Consider the following 25,805-nt stretch of genomic DNA (forward strand, 5'->3'; position numbering starts at 1 on the left):
TGCAAGCAACAAGACAAAGAACTTATAGCCACCATTACATTATACCCAGGTATAGTGAGATAAGCTACCATGTTTATCTGAAATTCTTCATTGCTATTCAGTTGAGGCTTCTTTTAAATGGGTTTGTATCCCTTCTACATTAAAGGATCAAGGAATTTCAGACATTGGTAATCCATGTTTCACATTCTTCGGCCATCATTTTGTACAATGTGGATTCTTGTTCCTTTGCTAGATGAATGATGAAATGCAATATTGTATAGATAGTATAAAATGATCATTTTTATGGGTTCTGAACATCGCCTGATATGAAGAAAACATTTATTGACTTACCAGAATCTAACCACATTAATCTCAAAGTTGGATTTCCAAATCATTGGTAGCTTAAACTTGTATGTTGTTCATTGGTATTGGTATTGGTTTATTATTGTCACTTGTACCGAGGTACAGTGAAAATCTTGTCTTACAAACCGATTGTACAGGTCAATTCATTACACAGTGCAGTTACATTGAGTTAGTACAGAGTGCATTGATGTAGTACAGGTAAAAACAATAACAGTACAAAGTAAAGTGTTACAGCTACAGAGAAAGTGCAGTGCAATAAGGTGCAAGGTCACAACAAGGTAGATTGTGAGGTCATAGTCCATCTCATTGTATGAGGGAACCATTCAATAATCTTATCACAGTGGGGTAGAAGCTGTCCTTAAGTCTGGTGGTACGTGCCCTCAGGCTCCCGTATCTTCTACCCGATGGTAGAGGAGAGAAGAGACAATGTCCCAGGTGGGTGGGGTCTGTGATTATGCTGGCTGCTACACCAAGACAATGAGAGGTAAAGACAGAGTCCAAGGAAGGAAGGCTGGTGTCTGTGATGCGCTGGGCTGTGTCCACAACTCTCTGCAGCTTCTTGCGGTCTTGGGCAGAGCAGTTGCTGTATCAAGCCGTGATACATCCAGATAGGATGCATCGGTAAAAGTTGGTGAGAGTCAAAGGGGACAAACCGAATTTCTTTAGCCTCCTGAGGAAGTAGAGGCATTGGTGAGCTTCCTTGGCCATGGCATCTACGTGATTTGACCAGGACAGGCTGTTGGTGATGTTCACTCCCAGGAACTTGAAGCTCTCAACCCTCTCGACGTCAGCACCATTGAAGTAGACAGGTGCATGTACACCACCCCCTTTTCTGAAGTCAATGACCAGCTCTTTAGTTTTGCTAACATTGAGGGAAAGGTTGTTGTCATGACACCATTCCACTAAGCTCTCTATCTCCTTCCTGTACTCCGACTCATCGCTGTTTGACATATGGCCTACAACGGTGGTATCATCTGCAAACTTGTAGATGGAGTTAGAGCAGAATCTGGCCACACAGTCGTGAGTGCATAGGGAGTAGAGTAGAGGGCTGAGGACGCAGCCTTGTGGGGCACCAGTGTTGAGAATAATCGTGCTGGAGGTATTGCTGCCTATCCTCACTGACTGCAGTCTGTTTGCTAGAAAGTCAAGGATCCAGTTACAGAGGGAGGTGTTCAGTCCTAGGTCTCGGAGTTTGGTGACAAGCTTGCTTGGAATTATTGTATTGAAGGCAGAGCTGTAGTCAATACACAATAGTCTAACGTAGTTGTCTTTACTGTCCAGATGCTCCAGAGCTGAGTGTAGGGTCAGGGAGATGGCATCCGCTGTAGACCTGTTTCGCTGATAGGCGAATTGCAATGGGTCCGGGTTGTCTGGTAGGCTGGAGTTGATGCGTGCCATAACCTACCTCTCAAAACACTTCATGATGGTGGATGTCAGAGCCACTGGTTGGTAGTCATTGAGGCATGTTACCTTGCTTTTCTTTGGTACCGGGATGATAGTGGTCTTCTTAAAACAGGAAGGAACCTGAGATTGAAGCAGGGAGAGGTTGAATATGTCCACAAATACTTCTGCCAGCTGATCAGCACAAGATCTGAGCACGTGGCCCAGGACGCCACCTGGGCCAGGTGCTTTCCTCGTGTTCACTCTCCAGAAGACTGATCTTACGTCCTCCACTTTTATTCTCAAGTCCATATATTATGTGGCATAGCCAGTTACTTTATCTACCTCAATGACATTATTTTTGGCAACTTAGTCCCTGTCTCCTCTTAATGTGAAATACAATATTTCAACACCTTCAATGTACTCTTAGAGCATGTTTTTCCTTCCATGTAGATTTGGACGGTGCAATGCTTAAGGTTACTACAGTCCTGTGGTCCATCTTTTATTTAGCTTTGTCAATTCTACAAACTATCAATGTAGGTATACAAGATAACTCATTAATGCTAGGATTCTCTTGTTCTGTACAGTTATTCAAAATTAAAACTGTCTCTGCAAGGTAAACTATGTACAGATCAGGGTACAGTGGCACTGAAATAATGATCAAAGGCTCAGAACACAAAAGCATAGTTTACATTTCTGGCCTTCAAATATCTTCTTCAGTGCCCTAATACAATCTATCCTAGGCCCAACACTTTAATGCAATCACGAAGAAGACACGGCAGTGGCTCTACTTCATTAGAAGTTTGAGGAGATTTGGTATGTCACCAAAGAACATAGAACACTACAGCACAGTACAGACCCTTTGGCCCACAACGTTGTGCTGACATTATATCCTGCTCTTAAGATCTATCTAACCCTTCCCTCCCACATAGCCCCCTATTTTTCTATCATTCATGTGTCTATCTAAGAGTCTCTTAAATGTCCCTAACGTATCTGCCCCCACAACCTTTGCCAGCAGTGCATTCCACACACCCACCACTCTCTGTGTAAAAAAAAAACTTACCTCTGACAACCCCCTTATACTTTCCTCCAATCACCTTAAAATTACGTCCCCTCATGTTAGCCATTGTCACACTGGGGAAAAGTCTCTCACTGTCCACTGCCTCTTATCATCTTGTGCACCTCTATCAAGTCACCTCTCATCCTCCTCCTCTCCAAAGAGAAAAGCCCTAGCTTGCTCAACCTATCCTCATAAGACATGCTCTCCAATCCAGGCAGCATCGTGGTAAGTCTCCTCTGCACCCTCTCTAAAGCTTCCACATCCTTTCTATAATGAGGTGACTAGAACTGAACTCAATACTCCAAGTGTGGTCTGACCAGATTTCTATAGAGCTGCAACATCATCTTGCCGCTCTTGAACTCAATACCCCGACCAATGAAGGCCAACACTCCATATGCCTTCTTAACAACCCCATCGACCTGTGTGGCAACATTGAGGGATCTATGGACGTGGAACCCAAGATCCCTCTGTTCCTCCACACTGCTAAGAGTCTTACCATTAACCTGGATGCTTCTGACATCATCCCTGTTGCATCATTAGCTCATGTGAAGATCCTCTTCCTCTGTTAGGTCTGGTCGTGCCATGACCTGGCTTCATCACTTAGCTGTGTATTTCTTCTAACCCTTGATTATCAAGAAGACAACACTGGTGGCCATCACCAAGCTATCTCCATTACCATGGAGGCAATCCTGGAACTAACTTCTTTCTCTCCAGATGCATTTCTGCAAAGACTGCTATCATCCTGTTGCCTCTTGTGAAGGCAAGGTTACCTCCAGCAAGCTGTTTCTTATGTCTTACTGCTGAGCCTGCCAGCCCAGCTACACTAATCAGGTCCTACTTTGGTGAAGCAGAAGTACACTTCTGTCTTAGACTTTGCTTTTGCATTATGATAAGCATGTTAACCCTGCATGCCACTTTCCCATGTCCATGATGTCCCATTTAAATACTAAATGCATTTCTTGTAAATATATATTTGTATAGCAAAACTACTCAGTGATTTAAATCCAATCTTCTAAAATATGTTTGCCTTTTGCTTTTTTGTGCCTTGGGAAAAATAAAAAATGAGAGAAATGCCACACAGCCTCTTATTCCTGTTCTACCTTTCAGTGAGATCGTTGTTGATCTACCTTAACTCCAAACATATGCCTTATCTCCATAACCTTGGGTAGGGAAGATCAATTAACCTCAGATTTAAAATTATTATTTGAGGGTTCAGAAACAGAATTCCTAACAAGCCTTCTTAATCAGCTATTATCTCTTTAATCAGGTCACTTCTGCAAATCATTAAGAGTGTGAGCAATAGTTGTTGAATGAGTTCAGTCAATTGGTTGACATTTCCTTTGATGTAAATTTCATCCTGCACGTCCCTTTCCCATGGCTCTTAACCACACAGAAAGCAGATTTTCAGTGAAACTAAAAGAAATTGGTATTCTGACCAATATCAGAGTGGAGTTAGCAAATTGGCCATGGGAGCCTCTCAGGTAGTTTGGGATTTTCACACACATTCCTGAAAGTACTTGGGGAATTGCCCACAATCCCACATAACACTACCTGGGAAAATATAGGATGTTAATTCTTTTTCTCTTTCATTAGCTGTTGCTTGACCTGCTCAATATTTCCATTTTTGTTATTTCTTGCAATTTCAATGTTTTCCTTTTGAAAACAATATGAAAACTTTGATAAATCTATTTTCACCCGTGACATGATATAAATTAATACAGGGTTTGATACTCGACCCACAACTTGTATTCTGAAAATAACTTGTGGAAACCTCCTTCATTATCAAAGCCTGTTAGATGAGCTAATACAGCATGGACCTCTGTTTATGTTCTCAGTACAAATCCCTTCAACAACAGACATTTGCACTTTGCTCTCAGTTTTGATATCTTGAGAGTGTAATCCAATTGTAAAAGTTGAGAACCTTGATAGAAATTGCAATATATATTTTTTTTGTCAAATCACATCAACCTTTGGAAATGCAATGTGAAGTGGAACAAGATCTAACAGCCGTCAATGTATCTGGTTTGCTCGATAAAGGGAAAGTATGGTTCTGTCAAATTAAGTTCAATTTCACAGAAAATGCAGGAAATATTCAGCAGGTCAGGCAGCATCTGTACAAAGAGAAACAGTTAACATTTCAAGTCTGAGACCCTTCATCACATCCGGCAGTTAAAGATGTTTCATTTCCTGCAGTTAAAAGTAATTGGAGAAAAGAAGACTGCTTATTTCACTTGTCAGAAAATGATCTCTTTTATGACTCTCTGAAGATCCAGAATTATTGGAAATAAACAGATGGAAATTAAATCTTTGAAAGAAGCAATTCTGCCTGACCAAATTCTTTTTACAATTGCCTTCCAGATGGGAAATAGTTCTACGCATACCCTGTTTCATTTCAAGTAACCTATCCAATCTAATCTCAAATGTTTGCATTGCTTCTGCCCTGGTTTTAACCCTGGTAATGAATTACACAATGTCCCAACTCTGCGCAAAGAGAGAAAGGCACTGTTGGATCTTCACGAGAGGTAACCTTAGAAAAATGCTCCTAATGTGAATGGAAGTGACTGTCAATAGCATTCTCTTACCTTCAGAAATGCACCCAACTTCCACAAAAAGTTCAGTAATCTGAGCAGACAGAAAAGGTAACATACCAACTAAACTCACATTCATAGAGTCATGACAGTCACACAACACAGAAACAGGCCCTTTAACTTTCTATGCATTGCCAATTCAAGAGCTCATCCGAATACTACTTAAATATTGTGAGAATACCTGCCTCCACAATCAGGCAGTATGTTCCAGATTCCAACCATATTCTGGGTGTGAATGTTTTTTCCCAGATTCCATCTAAATCCCTCACCCTAAACCTATACCCTGTAGTCTTAGATACCCCACCTATGAGGAAAAGTTCCCTACTATTCACCCTATCTAATTTTGTATATCTCTATCAGGTCCCATACAACTACTTCTGCTCAAAGGGAAATTAACCCAGCAATCCAGTTTTGCCTCATAATCTCAGGCAATTTCCTGACTAGTGGAATCTCACCCTTCTTTTTGGGTAGCAGTCAGAATTGTAATGATACTCCAACTGCGACATAACCAATATTTTGTTAAATTGTACTATAACCTCCCTGGCTAACAAAGGGAAGCATCTGACAGTATCCACCTATGCTGCCACCTTCAGAGATCCTTGGGCTTGTACAGAGGTCCTTCTGTTCCTCAATACTCTCGAGGATCTTACCATTCATCGTATATGTCCTCCGTTATGTGTCATACTCTTTCCTAGAGTCTCTACACATCAGCATATTCTTCAAAATTAAGCACTACAAAATTAGTCCATCAGATTCTATCCTTGTCAATGCTACAGATACAAAAACAATGCACCTTCTAGAATCTGTAACTGTCTGCCTTCCTTCATCTTGACAAGGTAATTCCACTAGAGCTCTTATACAGGCTTTCCAGCTCCATTTCACAAATGCACTACAACTAATGGCCTCCACCTAATCCACTCATTTATGTCAACATGTCCATTGTCTGCAGAAGGAAACTCTGCAATAAAGGAGCTGACTCCACATGAGCAGCTATTATTTCAACTTCAGTGAAATCATTTTTCTCTTGTCATGAGAGTGCTGTTGGTGGAAATAATGTTTGTCCCAGGCCAGTTTACACAGCTGATTCAGCATTCTTGTGATTTAGCCTTGAGCGCATTGTACAGTGCTCCTTGCATACAAAGAGTATAAAAGTACAGCTTCCACTTCTACAAATCCACAACAACACCAAGGGAAAGAGCAACAGGACCAAGCAGTACATGGTTTTCCTCAATGAAGATAATGGAAGTAAAGCAGTTGAGGAAGAAGAGACTGGAACTCTTGATGGCAAACCCTCCATAAATACCATAATTCTTAACACTTCTAGCCTACACTGCATAGCTTGCTTTTCAACTCTTTTGTGTCCTTTCAATGCCTTTCCCCTGGGGAATGAATTAGTGTCAGTGAAGATGTGCCAACAATGACTTATTATCTTATCTTACTGAACAAAAAAAAGCAGTAAAGTGGGGAGAATGTTCTACCATCCAGTAAATGTGAAGAAAAATGCGAACATACCAGTTCCCTCTTCCATGGACACTGCACAAGTGACAAGTACATTCAGCATTTTCTGTTTTTGTTTCAGCAACTGCTCCAATTACTGCTCTGTTTGCTCTGTCATGTACCAGCAACAAAAGAAACACACCGAGTCATGTATAAATGTTAAAAACTATTTTATTAATAACTACTTATGATAATAAGAAAAATAAAAGTAAAAATGTTAGAATGTTAGAAGTAAAAATGTTAGATCTTAAACATTAACCCCAAAAACTAAACTCGAAGTGTGTGTGTGCGGCAAATTCCCAAACTCCAAGTCCAGGAATAGTTCTCAAAGTTCAGTTCAGCAGGCCGTAAGGTGAAACGTGAGCAAAGGCTTCTGCAAAACCACCGTTGACTGAAGAGAATACGTAGAGGGAAAATAGAGAGAAATTACAAAATCCAAATGTTCCACGATGGAACCCATACGACACCTCAGTCACTGATGACCTCCATTCCTTTGTTCCGAAGTATCTGCCACCCCGAAAGGCATTCGAGACGTGGCAGTCCACACAAATACCTGTTTCCCACTACAGGTTAACGACAAAGTGGACTCCACTGGATTATTCCAAAAATCTATACGTGGATTGCAGTGACAGACACAGTTATTATTTTTCATCCATCAATACAGAGACCAGCAGGCACTGTCTCTCTCTCTCCCCTCTCTCTTCTTCTTTGACTGACTGCTCCAAAAACGTCATCACGTCCTTATCTCCTGTTGTTGTCGTAATCACGCCACACACACACACACACACACACACACACACACACACACAACCGTGCTATGTCTTAAAGGGACATTCACCAACAGTAACCTAATCCATAACAGCTCTCTCTTTTCTTAATATACCTAAGTACTTCTCTCTCACAGTCATTGCATAGGGGAACATGACTTTCATGTATTTTCCCTTTTCACTTCTACCATCTTGATAATCTCTTGCCATAATGATAACGGACATTCGGGCTAATCTGGAATGTTGGAAAATGTACAAAATAAAGTATCAAAAAGTGAGCATCCTACAAGGCACCAGGTCTCCAAAAAACTACATTTCCACATTCCTATTGATCCTTTAGACTTTGATGCATTTCATGATATTTTCAATGTATGACGTTTAGCAATCAGTACATTTTCAGCTTGAGGTTGAAATCTTTGTAGTAACTGGCTTCTCAAGTCATGGGCATAGAATCAAAGTAATTTTTAATTGTTTAATTTTCAGAGAATTTAAGTCATTGATTTTTTAATCTATTAATCGGCTTTCTCAACGTTATTTTTAAATCAACATGGGTGCATTTTTTGGAAATCTTCACTTCATTGAAAATGAAATCCATAAAGTCTTGCTTTTTGTGATTGTTTTGGACTTAAATGCAGGAACATGATTAAGAAGTTTGCCAAAGAGAGCAGAATTGGCAGTGTGTTTGATAGTGTGGAAGGAAGTATTTGGCTTCGGGGGAGATAAATGAATTGGTTAGGTGGGCACAGAATTTGCAAATGGAATTCTGAAGAAGTGTGAATAAATGTATTTGAAGAGTTCAAACAATGCAAATGAATAAATGATAAATGGAAGGATAAAAAGACACGTGGAGGACCAGAAGGATTTCAAAGTCCATGCCTAGAAATACCTGAAGGTTTTAGGATAGGTATATACCAGGAGACACAAGAGACTACAGACGCTGGAATCTGGAGCAACAAACAATCTGCTGGAAGATCTCAGCAGCTAATGACAAATTTGCAAAAGCTGGAGAACTTTACAGAGAGATGTTGACTAGGTTGTGATGGTTTTCTTTGAAGCCAAGGAGACTGGGGGACGGGGTAGAGGGGTGGCTGATTTAATTGAAGCATACAAAATTATAAGAAGCTTAAACAGAGGGAACAGGCATCCATAAATAGTGGGCATAGATTTCTGTCATTTGGTGGAAAGATTAGAGGGCAATTAAGGAAATGTCTTCATTTGACCCAAAGAGCAGTAGGGTCTGGATCTTGCAGTCTAAAAGGGTAGTGGAAGCAGAAACACCCATCACATTTAAAAAGATGAGCTCTTGAAGAGCCATAACCTACGAGGCTGTGAACAAAGAGCTAGAAAGTGGAAGTAAAGTAGTTAGCTTCATTTCAGCCAGTATGGACATGTTGGGCTGAATGGCCTCCTGTGTCATGTAGCTCCATGATTCTGAGATACTCCATGTATCATTAGGCTCTGCAAGGGGTAGCAGTTGCTCTGCATGATAGCAAGTCTAAGGGGTGAAGTGGGTGGTGTTACGGAGCAACCAGTACTCATCAAGAAAGAAAGATCGAGTCACAAAAGAGCTTAAGGCACTGGAACAAGAGGTTCTGGTATGAACACAGACAGTAAGTCTGAAAATGTGCTTGGGTTAAGTAGAAACAAGATAATGAATGAAAGTTTTCCGTCACAACTGTGCACAGTAGGTGAGATAGATCGCAGATAATAATGACTTCAGTGTCTTACAATTCATCAGGACCAGCTGCCATGAGACAAAAGAAGAAAATGAAGAAAACATACAATAGTTCAGCTATGATTTGTAAAATGAAAAGTCAGACATTTTGGATGTGCAACCTATTATCATAAATGAAAATCAAGACAAACAGATATTATTAAGTTTGGGTATATCGGAAATAAATGTATGAGGGAGAGAAATCAACAAACCTGTCTATTATACAGAGAAAATGAATCTAACCAGGCTGATTATAATCCATTCACTTCTTACAATTATCAACAAATTAATGGAAGGAGTTATTAATTGTGGCATTAAGTGACACCTACTCTCTAATAATTTGCTTATCAACACTCTATTTAGATTGTACCAGAAATATGCAACACTATTACAGCCTTGAAACAGACATGCATGCAAGAAATTAACACTGGAGGAAACATGAGAATAGTTACCCTCAACATGAATTTTGCATTTGACTATGAGTAACATCGGTGAACAGCAGACAAGTGTGTTCAAAGGGTGAGCCCTCCAGCAAGTCACAGTTGATACAAAATAAAATCATTGTTTTTGTTGAGAGCCATTCATTGTAAACCAGCATTTTCTGTTTTATTTTAGCTGTCCTTTCTGTGGCAGCCAATTCTACTCGGAGATAGATGACTTTTACATTCCAGGGAAAGGGGGAAGGGTAGAGACAGTAAAAGGAAGGCCTGTGATAGGGTTAAGAGTGAAGTGATTGAATGACTGAAAGAGTGTAGTCAAGGCTAGTGAAGAACAGAAGAGGAGGGGGAGTAAACAGGAGAAGATGAACGAGATCTGAAGTTACTGGAAGAAGCGAAAAAATGCTGGAAATGTGAGATAAAAGTCAGGAATACTCATTGTCTGAAATTATTGATCTCAATATGAAGTCCAGAAAACTGTAATGTGCCTAGTTGGAAGATGAGCTATCACTGAGCTTTCAAGGGGAGGGGGGAATAAATCATCACCAGTGGCATCATAGTGGAGGTGTTGGAAATTCCAGTGGATGATATTATTCTAAGCCTTGTTCAGAGTTGGTAGAGAAGGTTTTATGAGCTCAACTTGAACTCAATTGTAGAAACTGAATCAGACAATGTTGAGGGTCCTATCACTTTAGCTCAGCCACTGCCCATGGCTGTGATGGTAACGGTCAGCATGATCTCTTCTATGAAAGTTAAAGACAGCAGGCATATGTTCTTACTCCGGTTACCTCCTTATACTTCTGATTGACCGTCAGATCTATTTTCTCATTTCAAGGATCTGTTTGTCACTGGCAGGGTTAGTTGTGTTTGCCCATCTCTGATTGCCCTTGAGGAGGTGGTGGTGAGCCACATTCTTGAACTGCCGCAGTCCTTCTAGTGAGGTTACTCGCACAATGTTGTTGGATTTAGATCAAGCAATCCACTTTGTCATGGACTGACAAAGTGAACTGCTTGATCTAAATCTAACAACATATGTTGGATTTAGATCAACAAAGCTTCTTGAAAACTATTAGAACTGCATTCATTAGGCAAATGGAGAGTAGTCCTTCACACTTCTGACTTGTGCCTAACAGGCGAAAAGGCCTTGGGGTGTCAAGAGGTGAGTCACTCACCGCAAGATACCAAGCTTCTTGTGGTGCAGCTAGTTGAGCCGTAGCCTCACAGCACCAGAGACCTGTGTGTGATCCTGTCTTTGGGTGCTGTCTGTGTGGAGTTTGCAAATTCTCCTGTGACTTCATGAGGTTGTTCTGAATGTTCTGAATTCCTCCCATGATCCAAAGACATGCTAGCTGATAGATTAATTGGCCACTGTAAACTATCCCAAGTGTGTCAGTGATTGGTAGACTATGGGAAGATTTTTGTTTTAAATGGGATTAATGTAGGATTATTGTAAATGAGTGGTTGATGGTCAGTGCAGACTAGGTGGGTCGAAAGGCCTGTTTCCATGCTCTACCTCTCTATGACTCTAGGACTTCTGACCTGTTCCTGTGGCCATGGAATTCATGTGGTTGGTCCAGTTGTGAATGGTGACTTCCAGGAATATTGACAGGTGAGGATTCGGCAATGTTAATGCCATTAGTGTGAAGTGGAAATGGTTGAACTCTCTCTTGTCTTTGATGATGGCATTTCATGGTGCAACCGTTACTTGCCACTTATTGAATGTTTTCCATGTCCTGCTGCATTTGCTGATGAGTTACAAATGGAAATGAACACTGTGAAACTGTCAGTGAACATTCCCATTTCTAAATTTAGGATGAAGTTAAGGTCATTGATAAAGTAGCTGAAGATGGTCGGTTTAAGCAACTCCTGCATTGATGATCTGAGGCAGTGCTCCATTGACTTCCAACAACTACAACCATCTTCCTTTGGGGAAAGTAGGACTTCAACCACTGGAGTCCTTTCTCTTTGACGGTGATTGACCGGCTTTTTCAGAACACCTTGATGCCACACTTGGTCAAAAGCTGCCTTGCGGTCACTCTCACCTTATCTCTGGCTTTTAGCTCTTTAGGTTTATGGTTGGACCAAGGCTGCAATGAGGTCTAGATTGGAGTGATTCTAGTGAAATGCAAACTGGGCATTGGTGAGTAGGTTATTAGTGAATAAGTGCAGTTTGTTATCACTGCCAACAACACTTCCATCATTTTGCGAGTAAACTGATTCAGCAATAATTAGCCAGATTGGATTTGCCCTGCTTTTTATGAACAGAACATACCTGGGCCATTTTTCACATTATCAGCTGGATGCCAGTGTTGTAACTGTACTAGAGGCATGGCTAGTTCTGGAGTACAAATCTTCAGTACTACAGCTGAGATGTTTCTCGACCCATAGCATTTGCTGCACCCATTTCTCTCAGCTGTTTGTTGACTTTATTAGGAAAAAATGGAATCGGCCAGAGATTGGCTCCTGTGATGTAGAGACCTCGGGAAGAAACCAAGGTGGATAACTATTGGGCACTCCTAGTTGAACATGCTTGCAAATGCCTTGGCTTTCCTTAGCACTCATACAGTGGGCCATGCCATCACTGAGGATAGGAATGTTCTTATAGCCTCCTCGTCCTACTCCTCCTGTTAGCTGTTTGATTGCTCACCAACATTCCTGATTAGAGGTGGTACAACTGCAGAGCTTCAATCTGATCTGTTGGTTGTCATCAGCTTATCTTGTAATAGATTGTGTCAGTGAGTGCTGTGCAATCTGTGGGAAGACATGACTTTTATGATTGAATAACTGGCAAGGTATGGTGGTGTGAGAGCTGGATGTTCAGTTTGCTACAGCATTTACTTTGGTGCAGGTGAGGCCAACTATATAAGCAAGGCCATTAAATTTCTTGTGGAAAACAAATAAAACTTCAGATGCTTGAAACAAAAAATAAAAAAATGCTGCAAGAACTCAGCCAGTTAAGCAGCATCTGTGGAAAGAAAAAAACAGTTAACATTTCAGGTCAGGGGCCCTACCTCAGAAATTTCTTGTGGTACTATGTCCAAGGACTCGGAGCTTTACAAGTAGCACTGACCACCATAGACACTTCACTGAACATGTAAAGGACATGACTCCTAATTTGCATGTCCTTTATCATTGCTTCTGAAAAGATTGGGAGGACATGCTCTCCCATGTGGTTTCATTCTTCACTCTTTTCCAGTTCAGATTCACTTTAAGAATGGCTGCCTATACCTGCTACAGTCACAGTATTCCTCACTTTTAAGAGATGCAGGTTAATGTTAAACCTAGTATTAACTGACATAGGCAGACCTGATATTGTTTCCTTGATGATGCACCCACAAAATCCCCTGAATAATTTGCACCAAGTGCATTCTGAATTTATTATAACAAGCAGGTGGCAATGCAGTCAACAAGGGGAGGATATTTGCACACTTCAATTACTGCACTTATTTTGGTGAATTATCATATTTAACCATCCTAGAAATCCAACATGAAAGAAGTGTTCGGATTAATTTCTACTACCACTGAGAAATGAAATCCCTCAACATTGTACAGACAAACTGTATTACCTTCCATTAGGCTGGGAAAGTGATTTAAATGGTTTAAGAAATCTTTTTTAAACCAAATATATTTAGCATCATGTTTTCTTCATTCAACCAAAGAAAAAAAACACCTCCATGATGTTGCTTAAAGGAATGCTTTACTCTTTCCAGTACTTTAACATTCAAAGGGATTACTTTATTTTTCCTTGATTTTTGTAGAGCATGAATTTTCTTCATTTTTCGCCTTGTGTTAGCAATTCAACTGTATCAGTGATCTTAAGCAGATTGTACTCCAGTTCTGAAATTCATTGCATTTAACTTCAATCGAATTAATTTTGGGGACAGAGTATATCATGCTGATGTGATGTTATAGTAGGTTCGTTGTTACCAACAGGAGGTGAATTTCTAGCCAACCATCTTTTCAGAATTTAATTTCCCATTGATATGCATTCTTATATTGTTGTAGAAGCTACAAAAATAGCTCAAATAAATAGACACATTCTCAGAAATGTTGAATGAGCCATAGCGCTTGACAGCTGAGACATTCATTACTTATGAATAACCCCATGCATTTTGATGTCTTTCACCACTGAGAGAAAAAACGTAATGCAAATAATGAAGCAAAGTAGAATGGTGAGACAGAGAGCTCAGGACTGTAAAGACTTTATTATTTAGACAATGATTCCCCAGGTGTTTAATGTTACTGTGGTGGCAGAATGTTTTAAAGATCCAGTGCTTTCTTTGGCAGTGGAATATATTAGATACATTATACATTCTGATATATTTATGAAATATATGCCTCTCCATGTGGCCAATGTGACATAAACAAACTAAACCAAAAATGTTAAGATGATATATGGAAAGGTTCTGCATTATTTTTCTTGCTATGATTGCATGCAAAAAGGTTGGAGAGGGGTTAATGTAAAATATCTTGCCAATTCATAACATGCTACGAACAGATTCAACTCTCTAAGTTTCACCTTATGACCTATTTTAAGATTAAACTCAGTAGTTCTTAATAGTATGGAAATAATTTAAGTCATGAGAGTCTTACTCCAGCTTGCAGCAGGAATATCAACTACCAACAAAACTACATATCAAGTGAATGAATGCCATGGATTTTCCCAGAGGAATAAAACTGAAACAATTTCTTTTTGATAAAACTACATTCCAATGTGAAAATTATTAAGCATTTCACCTGACTTGTGTTTTTCATTTTCCAGGTAACTTTTAAAGCAACAAAATACTCTGTCTCCCCAGATCTCAGATTTGTTCTTCTTGCATATGATGTCAAACAGGTAAGACATCATTTAATTGAGTAAAAATAGAAGCTTTTAAATAGCTGTCTATAAAGTGCCTTGTTCACTAATGTCACACCTGTAATGTATAAGATAAAGATGTCAGAATACTCATTGGAATGTTCCCAGCTATTACCAAGTTTTGATTATTTTGATTATTATCATGAAGATAAAGATACAAGTATTTTCTGGGCATTATGTATTTTTTCCAATGCAAATTTATTCTGTTCATTCCTGCTGCTGCAAGTGGAGGTTTGCATCAGCTCAAAGCTGATTGCATTGCATCATCTAGGCATTTAACAAGGTCCCACATAATCGGTTAATCAAGAAAGTTCAGATGCATGGAGTCAGTGGAGAATTGGCTGTGTGGATCCAGAACTGGCTTGCCCAAAGAAGACAAAGGGTGGTGGTTGAAGGGACTTATTCGGGCTGGAGGCCTGTGAGTAGTGGTGTTCCGCAGGGATCTGTGCTGGGATCTCTGCTGTTTGTAATGTACATAAATGACCTGGGTGATTATGTTGATGGATGGGTTAGTAAGTTTGCAGATGATACCAAGATTGGTGGAGCTGTGAATTGTGTAGAAGACTGGCAACGATACAGTGTGATATAGATTAGCTGCAGACATGGGCAGAGAAATGGCAGATGGAGTTTAACCCGAATAAATGTGAGGTGTTGCACCTTGGTAGGACTAATGTCAAGAGGCAGTACACTCTTAAGGGCAAGACTTTTAAGAGCAGAGAGACCTTGGGGTGCAAGTCCATGACAAATTGAAAGTGGCTATACAGGTAGACTGGGTGGTTAAGAAGGCTTATGGACTGCTTGCATTTACTAATCGGGGTATTGGGTATAGGAGTCAAGAAGTTATGATGCATCTCTATAGAACTTGAGTTAGACCGTATTCAAAATATTGCATGCAATTCTGGTCACCTCACTATAGGAAGAATGTCGAGGCTTTAGAGAGGGTGCTGCCTGAATTAGAGGCCATGTGCTATCAGGAGAGGCTGGACAAACTTGGTCTCTTTTCTCTGGAGCAGTGGAGGCTAAGGGGTGATCTGTTGGAAGTGTATAAAATTATGAGGGGCATAGATAGGGTAGACAAACAATATCTTTTTCTCATTATTGAGCGATCCAATACCAGAGGGTATGCATTTAAAGTGAGAGGGGGTAGGTTCAGAATAAATGTGAGGGGTACATTTTTTACTGAGAGAGTGGTGGATGCCTGGAATGTGTTGCCTGATAGGGTGATGGAGGCATACTCATTGGGGGCTTTTAAGAGGAACTTGGATTGGCACATGAATGAGAGGAAAATAGAGGGATATGGGCATTCTGTAAGTAGGAGGGAATAGCTATGTCGGCACAACATTGTGGGCCAAAGGGCCTGTTCTGTGCTCTATGTTTTAAAATCATTTGTTTTTTGAACCTCTGTGTAAATACTAACAGCTGATAAAATAAAAATAGTTAATATAGAGAGAGGATATGAACAAATAAAATGATTTTACACTTCAATAGAAACAATGGTGTTTGTGCTGGTGTCTGATCCTTCCTTCATTGGTTTATGATCTGATTTGATCTTTTAGTTTTTGCATAGTGCTACCATTTGAGACATTTTTCCAACAGTCAAAGGTAAATTGTTCAATCTCCTGGAATTGTAATTAAAATTCAGTCAGTTGCAGTAAACTTAGCCTGTTCAAAACCTGTGAGTAGTTATCAATGTAAGATTGAGTCACTGAACGGTTAAATGTTAATAGTCACAGAGCTCTCCCCAAAAAATATAAATACTTGGAACTTAATAAGATTATGTCGTCTCTGGCCACAGCTTGCTGCCTACAAATGGTGAGAAAATGAAAAAGTATAGACTTTTTGAGATTTCTGCCAATTTGCTGTGGGTTGTACCATCTGCAAATGATAAGGCCCTGTGTAGTGATATCACATGGAGAGCCAAAAATGGCCTTGACCATAAGCTGGCTGAAAAATATTTAATTGCTGGAAAAGTGATCAAGGACTTTATATGCTTCTAAGTACCCCTGACGTTCAAAAACAATAAAAAAAATAAACAATTGGTAACATTAAAATTATTCATTTTAAATATTTAAATTGGTTAAAAACACTTAAAAATTATTAAACAATTTTTTAAAAATCTTAGCAAATTTCACCAATTCAAACAAAAATGAGAAGTTGCCTTAGACATTCTCTGTACCAATTGATGACTGGTCTTTTTGTTATTTTTCCTGTTCTAACCACAGCTAGAGAAATCAAAATATCACCAGCAGACAAGATTAAGGAAAATCCAAAGTTATTTTGTATGTATGTTAAGAGCAAGAGGGTAATGATGGAAAGATTAAGGCCCATCAGGGACCAAAGGGGCTATCTGTGTGCAGAGCCAGAGGATGTGGTCCAGGTCTTAAATGAATCCTTTTCATCTATATTCATTAAAGAGAAAAACATTGAGGTTGCAGAATTTACTGAGGGGGTGAATTTTCTAGAGCATTTTAACATTAAAAAGGAAGACAAATTAGATATCTTACTGGGCATAAAATTCCCAGGAGCTGATGAGATTTGTCCCAGGCTGTTATGAGAGGCAAGGGAGGAGACTGCTGGAGGCCTGACAGAGATTTTTAAATTTTGCCACAGGTGAGGTACCAGGTGACTGGGAGGCAGCAAATGTGGTATCTTTATTAAAGAAAGCAGAGCAGGCTATGGGCCAAGTTCTGGTAAATGAAGTTAGCATGGATGAGTACATGATGATCAGCATGGATGTTTTGGGCCAAGAGGTCTCCATCTGTGATATTTGACTCTATAACTGTTATCAAGCAAGTTTTTACACTGAATCATATAAGTATAAATTAGGGCAAATGATTGAAAGTTTGGCCAGAATGATAGGACTTTAAGAAGAAAATAAAGGGGAAAAGGTAGGGCAGTTGAGGAAATAAACTCTAAAGCTTGAAGACTTGGTAGTTGAAACCGCATTTGTAAATGGAACAGATTAGAAGAAAGAATTAATCCAAAATCTTACTGCTATAACAAGTTCAGTACAGTACAATAAGTGTCAACTTAAAGCACATTTCTCTTTGTAAAATCAGTGTATATACTCTTAAAGAGAGGAAGACAAAATAAAAGAAACTGTAGTTGCAAAGGGTTTTCATTTTAAGTTTACATTTATGCTGAACTATGTAGAAATAAGAACTATCTATAATTTTGATCATTGTTGCTTAATCAAGGCCTTGTATGATTGTACCATCTCCATTAATGGCACACCAATCAAAGCTATCCAAGAATATTTTGCAAAATGTGGATTATTTTCGTGACTAAAATGTGCTAGGTATGTAACTTCCACCTTGAGAGATTTTATTCCCTGGAAAAGATGGCGATTCCTTTTTTTTAAGAAAAAGAACAAAGCTGATTAAGAGGAGATCTAAGAGTGTTGTTAGAATCTGGAATTAGAATTGGTTTACTATTGTCACATGTACCGAAGTACAGTGAAAAATTTGTCTTGCATACCATTTATACAGATCGATTCATTACACAGTGCATTAAGGTAGTTCAAGGTAAAACAATAACAGAATGCAGACTAAAGTGTAACAGCTACAGAGAAAATGCAGTGCAGGTAGACAATAAGGTGCAAGGTCATAATTGATAAGTTAAAAACAAAAGTCTATGTCAACAGATTAGTGATTTTGTAACTGGATGGCATACATTTAAAATCCCTTCTTTTAAAAAAAATGCTAACAGAAAGGTTAAATGCAAAAGGTTTGCAGGAATTACTTTAACAGAGCCAAGGAATGGTCCAAGCAGTATTGATAATAGCCTTTGAACAAAAATGCAGGTAAGAATTTGAAAATAATATGCAAAAGGTTTGAGGAAAAGGTAGGGTAATCAGCCTAATTGGCAGCTATTTCAAAGGAATATCACAAAGAAAATGGCTCATTGTACTGTAAAATCCTATCGTTAAATAGCCAATACATAATACTACTTGAAACCTTCATTTTGAATTGAATAGTCCTAGCAATCCTCTGTTGTTTGATTGTTCTGAGAGCATTCTTAAAGTGCTGGTGACATATCATGAGCAGATCCTTTTCCCAGCCTGTTCTTTTAGTAACCATCTACAATTTAGTAGGCATAGCCATACCTTCGACACTGTCTAAAATAAATAAATAATACTATATTGTTCTATTCCTCAAAATAACCCTGCAGTCTCAGAAGTTGTTGCGAATTCACAAACAAAATTTTATATCATTTATTATTTTAAGAATGATTCTGTTAAAAGAAACTCATCTATATTGCCAGCAACACATTTCTAACCTTCCCCTAGCATTCTCTCTGTCCTTGAAATTCCCAGATTTTAACAAAGAGCAGTTTCTCTGAAAAAACGTAAAAATCTCTAACAACCTAATTTACGAAGGAGGTGCAGTGTGATATAACTCCTTTCTGAGCCTTGCTGTGAACCTGTCACTGATGTGTTAGAGTTGGCTGATGCTGATGATAGATAGAGCAAAGGTCATGAGTTCCACCAGCATTTAGTGATACTTACTGTACTTGTGACACCTAGAAGATTTGTGATGGAGATTGAGGCTGTGATTAAGTTATCCTAAGGGCACACCCACAGGATTTCAAAGTCTCGGATGATTGGAAAAGACTGGAAAACAAATGGACTCTCAGTAACCTTTGTTCAGTACAGTTATGCAGCATCTGTGATAACTTGGATGTTCCACATAATTTAAAAGTACAAAATAATCAGTTCCTCTATTTTAAGATCTTGGAAGGTTTAGAGCTGAATTACACTAACTTTTCTGTACGCTTGTGGTATTTTAAGGCATGGCTCTTGTGAGACATATACGTAAATTGAAATAAAGAAAAAGAAAAAATTAATTTGGTTTCCTATATATCAGCACCTCTACTTCCTCAGGAAGCTAAAGAAATTTGGCATGTCCTCCTTGACACTCACCAACTTTTATCGATGCACCATAGAAAGATGGTGCATCGTGGCTTGGTATGGCAACTGCTCTGCTCTGGACCGCAAGAAACTGCAGAGAGCTGTGGACACAGCTCAACACATCACAGAAACCAGCCTCCCCTCCATGGACTCTGTCCACACTTCTCGCTGTCTCAGTAAAACAGCCAGCATAATCAAAGACCTCATCCACCTGGGACATTCTCCCCTCTCCCCTCTCCCATCATGCAGAAGATACAAAAGCCTGACAGCACATACCACCAGGGTCAAGGACAGCTGTTATAAGACTATTGAATGGTTCCCCAGTACAATAAGATGGACTCTTGACCTCACAATCTACCTCGTTATGACCTTGCATCTTATTGTTTAACTGCACTGCACTTTCTCTGTAGCTGTGACACTTTACTCTGCATTCTGTATTGTTTTACCCTGTACTACCTCAATGCACTGTGTAATGAATTGATCTGTATGAACGGTATGCAAGACAAGTTTTTCACTGTATCTTAGTACAAGTGACAATAATAAACCAATTCCAATTCCAAATTCCAATTCCTATTCAAACAATGTTGGTGATCCCATTCAAATGAAGAGTTTCCTGCTTGTACACAAGCCATATCCGGCATAGACATAAGGAGCTGGATGTGAGGGTCATCTGACCCCTTATCATATTTGATCCAGAGGCACAGCTGGATATTGGGAGTTCACTGGCAGACAGTAGGGTCAGATTCTGATATTGGGATGCTGTCCACGGATGGGGGAGGAAAAGACACCCTGAACATTTGAGGGTAGCCAGGCAGCTGTTCCCTAGAAAACCACCGCCTCATCAGAGCTCGATCGGGCCTATCACTCTTTTTAGGAATTTCCACAAAATTTAAATTTTTATCACTTTTTTGGAAATTTGCTTTTGACTGACTTTGGACTCTTTTGAAACTTCTGCTTTTAAGGAGGAACAGTAAGCTTGGTGTATTTGATTTGGAAGGTCTAGATTATTATGGATGTTGTATAGCTGTATGCAACTATATAACATTCTTCTCCCAGAGCCTGCATCTGTTAATGTTTGCATCCTTACTGGCCACAGGAATAGTGCATCCTCACTGGCCACAGGAATAGTTCCAGGTGATTGGAAGGTGACAAATGTTGGTCCTTTGTTTAAGAAAGGGAGTAGGGATAATCCTGGGAATTGCAGAACAGTGAGTCTTACTTCAGTGGTGGGCAAATTACTGGAGAAGATTCTTAGAGACAGGATTTATGAGCATTTAGAGAAGCATAGGCTGATTAGGGACAGTCAGCATGGCTTTGTGAGGGGCAGGTCATGCCTCATGAGCCTGATTGAATTCTTTGGGTATGTGACAAAGCACATTGATGAAGGTAGAGCAGTGGATGTGGTGTAGGTCCCCCATGGAAGGCTTATTCTGGAAAGTCAGGAGGCATAGGATCCAGGGAAACTTGGCTGTGTGGATTCAGAATTGGTTTGCCCATAGAAGACAGAGGGTGGTGGTAGATGGACCATATTCTGCCTGGAGGTTGGTGACCAGTGGTGTTCCACAGGTTCTGGGACACCTGCTCTTTGTGATTTTTATAAATGACTTGGATGAGGATGTGGAAGGGTGGGTTATTAAGTTTGCTAATGATACAAATATTGGTGGTGGTGTGGATAGTGTAGACAGTTGCTGTAGATTACAACAGGATATTGATAGAATGCAGAGCTGGGCTGAGAAGTGGCAGATGGAGTTCAACCCAGAAAAGTGTGAAGTGATACACTTTGGAAGATCAAATTTGAAGGCAGAATACAAGTTTAATGGCAGGACTCTTAGCAGTGTGGAGGAACAGAGGGATGTTGGGGTCCATGTCCATAGATCCCTCAAGGTTGCCACACTGGTCAATAGGGTAGTTAAGAAGGCATATGGAGTGTCAGGGTATTGGGTTCAAGAGCTGCGAGGTGATGTTGCAGCTCTATAGAACTCTGGTCAGACCACACTTGGAGTATTTTCTTCATTTCTGGTCGCCTCATTATAGGAAGGATGTGGAAGCTTTAGAGAGGATGCAGAGGAGATTTACCAGCATGTTGCCTGGATTGGAGAGCATATCTTATGAGGATAGGTTGAGCGAGCTAGAGCTTTTCTCTTTGGAGAGGAGGAGGATGAGAGGTGACTTGATAGAGGTGTACAAGATGATAAGAGGCATAGATCGAGTGGACAGTCAGAGACTTTTTCCCAGGGCGACAATGGCTAACATGAGGGGACATAATTTTAAGGTGATTGGAGGAAGGTATAAGGGGGATGTCAGAGGTAAGTTTTTTACACAGAGAGTGGTGGGTGCATGGAATGCACTGCCTGCAGAGGTTGTGGGGGCAGATACATTAGGGACATTTAAGAGACTTTTAGATAGACACATGAATGATATAAAAACAGGATTATGTGGGAGGGAAGGGTTGGATAGATCTTAGAGCAGGCTAAAATGTCAGCAAAACATTATGGGCCAAAGGGCCTGTACTGTGCTGTGGTGTTCTATGTTCAAGTTCCTCAATTTTAAGGAGTTCAATTTGCGTAAGAAAAATCTTCTCTTCATGATTTTGATGATTTTGATCAGCTATCTTTCCAATATCATAACTGTTCCATAATGCCATGAGATCTATTCTTTCACATAGCTTTCTATGTCTTTATTGAATGCTTCATAAAAGTCACCTTTGCCCATCATTTCCTCAATGAACTCAACCAAAATAAAGGATGCAAGTGTGTTTACTAAAGCCATGCTAGACATATTTAATAACCAATGAACTCTCCTACAGTTCATCCACTCAATTGTGTGTAACACATTGAAACACATTGAAAATTTTCTGTACAAATTATGATGGTATCTATGTTCTGTCAAAGAAGAAAAATGGTTATAATAGCTCCCTGTATAACTATATATACATGTCTAATATAATATAATAAATATTATATTAGACATATATATTTATACAGTATAAATATAACTTCCAAAAATATACAATTTATGTAGATCTCTGTGAATTATAAAATGGGGTTGTTTTGTGTCACCTTACACATTTCTTTCACGAGTAGATTATAGAATAGATTGTAGAAATTCATTTGAATTGAAGTACCTTACCCCTTTGCACTCCTTAAGTGTAATCTTAAAGTTAAACGGAAACTAAAACTCTGGCCACTTAACTCAGCACAGGTTGATTTGGGGAATTGGGGATTGTGTTCTGAGAACAATTTTGCTTCACATTGATATTGCTCACTCTGCCACTTGAATATTTCAGATGATTCTGACAAAACATTTGATTTTAACTCTTCTGTTCAGACCATTTCAAGAAATAGTTTTAAGGATTTCTGCCATAAGAGGTACTTCAGTTCACCAAATTTAGGCCTAAATGCAAAGAATATTTTTCATGCATTTATCTAATGCAGATGTGTGGGACACAGATTTGTCAACTGAATCATAATTTTCAGTATGTTGAGATCTGTAACAGAAATCAATACTAATATGATACTTGCAAACCAGTTGGCTCTTGTTCACATTCAGATCTTCCGGTGAGCTAAGCAATATAAACCCGTTACTTCCTAACAAGGAGAAAGAAACTGTTATGTAAGAAGTCCATGTACTGATTATCACTGTCCATCCAGGGAATTGGACAAGCATCAACAGGAAGTCTACATTGAGGAAATTAATCTGCCCTCCAATACCACTCCTTCCATTTTGGAAAGTATATGGCTCTCAATAACTTCAATTCATATTTTTTGATTTTTTTGTAGTGAAAATGATCTTCAAGATATTTTAACATTAATCATATCACCTTAGCATTACTTTTAATTTCTCCCTCCACTTTCACAGACAGAAAAGTGATTAATATGCAATCGTAACAAACTAGCCATAAACAATGCTCTACTTCCTGGAACAAATGTTAATCTGTACTAAGTGTGTGGGCTTGGTCTGAGTGGTGGTAGGACAGTAAAAAACTAGCAAAAGTTTCCATGTATTAGGAAGCTTACTCCAATCTGTTGAAATCCTCATTTCCTGAACGTATGTTACTTCCTCATGAAAAAAAAGATTGCTACTCAAACTATATCAGGCAGTCAATTTAGGGTGAGATTATCTTTGGATTTCGACTGTGACATCGTAATTTATAAGACTTCTTCAGAATTGTCAACAAAACTGGGGTGCGTAGAAGGTGATAATTATGGAAACTGAACCGTGTGAATAAAACATGCCAACATACTCAGCACTTGCTGCTTTGTTGCTTGGTCAGGTGCAAGTTGTTTACAGTATTTGTGTGAACCTTGATGGTTTCTTCAGCACTTTGGAAATGTCATTTACATTTTGGAAGTCTGATCTGCAGCTTGGAACTTTCATTTGTCACATCAGCTTAGGTGATACTTCAAACGGCTTAGACATAGACTTGATCTCAGATGGTAGGCCCAACAACAAGATCCGAGCTTTCTTATAGAGAAACAACAGCATTAGTATCTTCTGCTCACAGGATGGGTATCTCCACAGTGGAGAGAACAACAGCAGAGGAATGCAGATTGTGCTGTACCAAGCCAAGCATTAGGGGGCTACAATCAATGATAAACTTTTTTGACATAGCTGAACATTAGGGATTTCAAAGGTGCCTGACACAAGATGTGCAATTAATTGGACCTGGTCAGTCACCACAACCCTCAATCTTTTTACCTCCCTATCTTTCCAGAGCTCTACCAGAGGCATCCACAGGACCTCACAGTTGGCAAATACAAATGTATAAGATAAATGCCTGATAACTTCTTTGTCAGGGCTGCCAAAAATGTCAGTTACAGATTTGCAATGATGAGAGTCAGAATGAGCATTTGCTTTTGATGTGTTCTTTCTTTGCACAATTGCACATCTGTCTGCATTTATTATTACCTGTTTTGAATTGACAATTTCATCCAGTTTGATATTTGGACATCAAAAGTGATTTTGTAAGCTTGTGGTGCCAGCAACAAGCTTGCCAATGTGAAGCATGAGTTTTAATGCTGGCCATTGGCAAGTTACTGCCACATGCTGACAGATGGCATGTCACGCCATAGAAACCCAAGCTCAGAACTCCTGCCCAGGGGCCCATTACTTTCTTATTTCTACAATAGATTTGCAACCAATTTGTTTTGTCGAGCTACAAGATGCAAAGCCTCACTTTTGTAGATATAATGTATGTTGGTTTGTTATCTAGTGCTCATAGTTTTTTATCCTTAAATTTGTAAAAGGAGCAAGTTCTGCTTTATATTTTGAGACTATGTCTGTGGAAATTATAATCACGGAGGATGTAAAACAGGCATCAAAATGTGATCTGATCAGTTTCTCACCAGGAAGATTAGTTTGAATAGATTCATTTTTATATTTTCATTAAAACTCTAGGGGGTGGTAATTTAATTGATGATGCAGTGCAATTCAGATTACTTGTGATGGACATACCAGAATGATTAGATGTATTCTGACTAGCCCTTGATTAAATGCTATCTTGATATACCTTGAGCAAGGATCAAAGCCATGGTGCTTGTTCAAGTGGCAAGAGCCATAATCATGTTATACAGCCCTCTTACTGGGTTTCTGGGCTCTACTGTTGTATGTTACTGTTTTTTTTCTTTCCTTTAACCCAGTAGGCTGTCATTATGATCTGCAATCCCTAAACACAAATGTGCTTGGAAAGCAGGATTTCAAAGCATTGTTCCAACATTCATTTAGCTGATCTTAACTGAGGTAATCATTATGTTGACTTGAGATTTGCAGCACTGCAAATTGTATTCAATTCACATTATTCCAGCACAGCATGAATGTTGGAAATGCAAAACTGATTTCACTTCTTTTGATGGTGCTATGCTTCTATTATAGTTCAATATGCAGCATATCCACACATTCAAAACATTATAAATTTCAGCCATTGATTAAGACTGCTTAATAAAGCTGAAGGAGCTTGTGGATGACATGTGGAGTGATTAAAAAGGCAAAAAGTGTTGCAGCTGGCCTATGATGAAGCCACATTGAGAAAGAACATAGAAAATGCTTGATTTAATGACGTGGAAAAAAAGGCATATAAAAAAGAAACAATTTAAACACTTAACAAAGAACTGCAACCAATAATATACTGTATACTTTACAGAAAAGTATGCCCTGCACATTGAATATATTTACACATATTAAAATAATTGAGCTAATACAGAAATCAAGGAGATTTGTGCTGTTTTAAGCAACTTAGTGGTCTATGCAAGGTATC

At 39.3% G+C, this 25,805-nt stretch overlaps 1 protein-coding gene across 1 annotated transcript in view; it reads left to right on the forward strand.

Moving 5' to 3' along the window:
• Positions 1–25,805, forward strand: part of LOC127580749 (inactive dipeptidyl peptidase 10-like) — a 547,404-nt gene that overhangs the window by 277,602 nt on the left and 243,997 nt on the right. Inside the window, exon 5 of the mRNA XM_052034610.1 lies at positions 14,548–14,622. Coding sequence (XP_051890570.1) covers positions 14,548–14,622 — 75 coding nt within the window. The remainder of the gene's footprint in view (positions 1–14,547; positions 14,623–25,805) is intronic.

The sequence above is a fragment of the Pristis pectinata genome, chromosome 1, assembly GCF_009764475.1.
Source record: "Pristis pectinata isolate sPriPec2 chromosome 1, sPriPec2.1.pri, whole genome shotgun sequence".
Lineage (NCBI taxonomy): Eukaryota > Metazoa > Chordata > Chondrichthyes > Rhinopristiformes > Pristidae > Pristis > Pristis pectinata.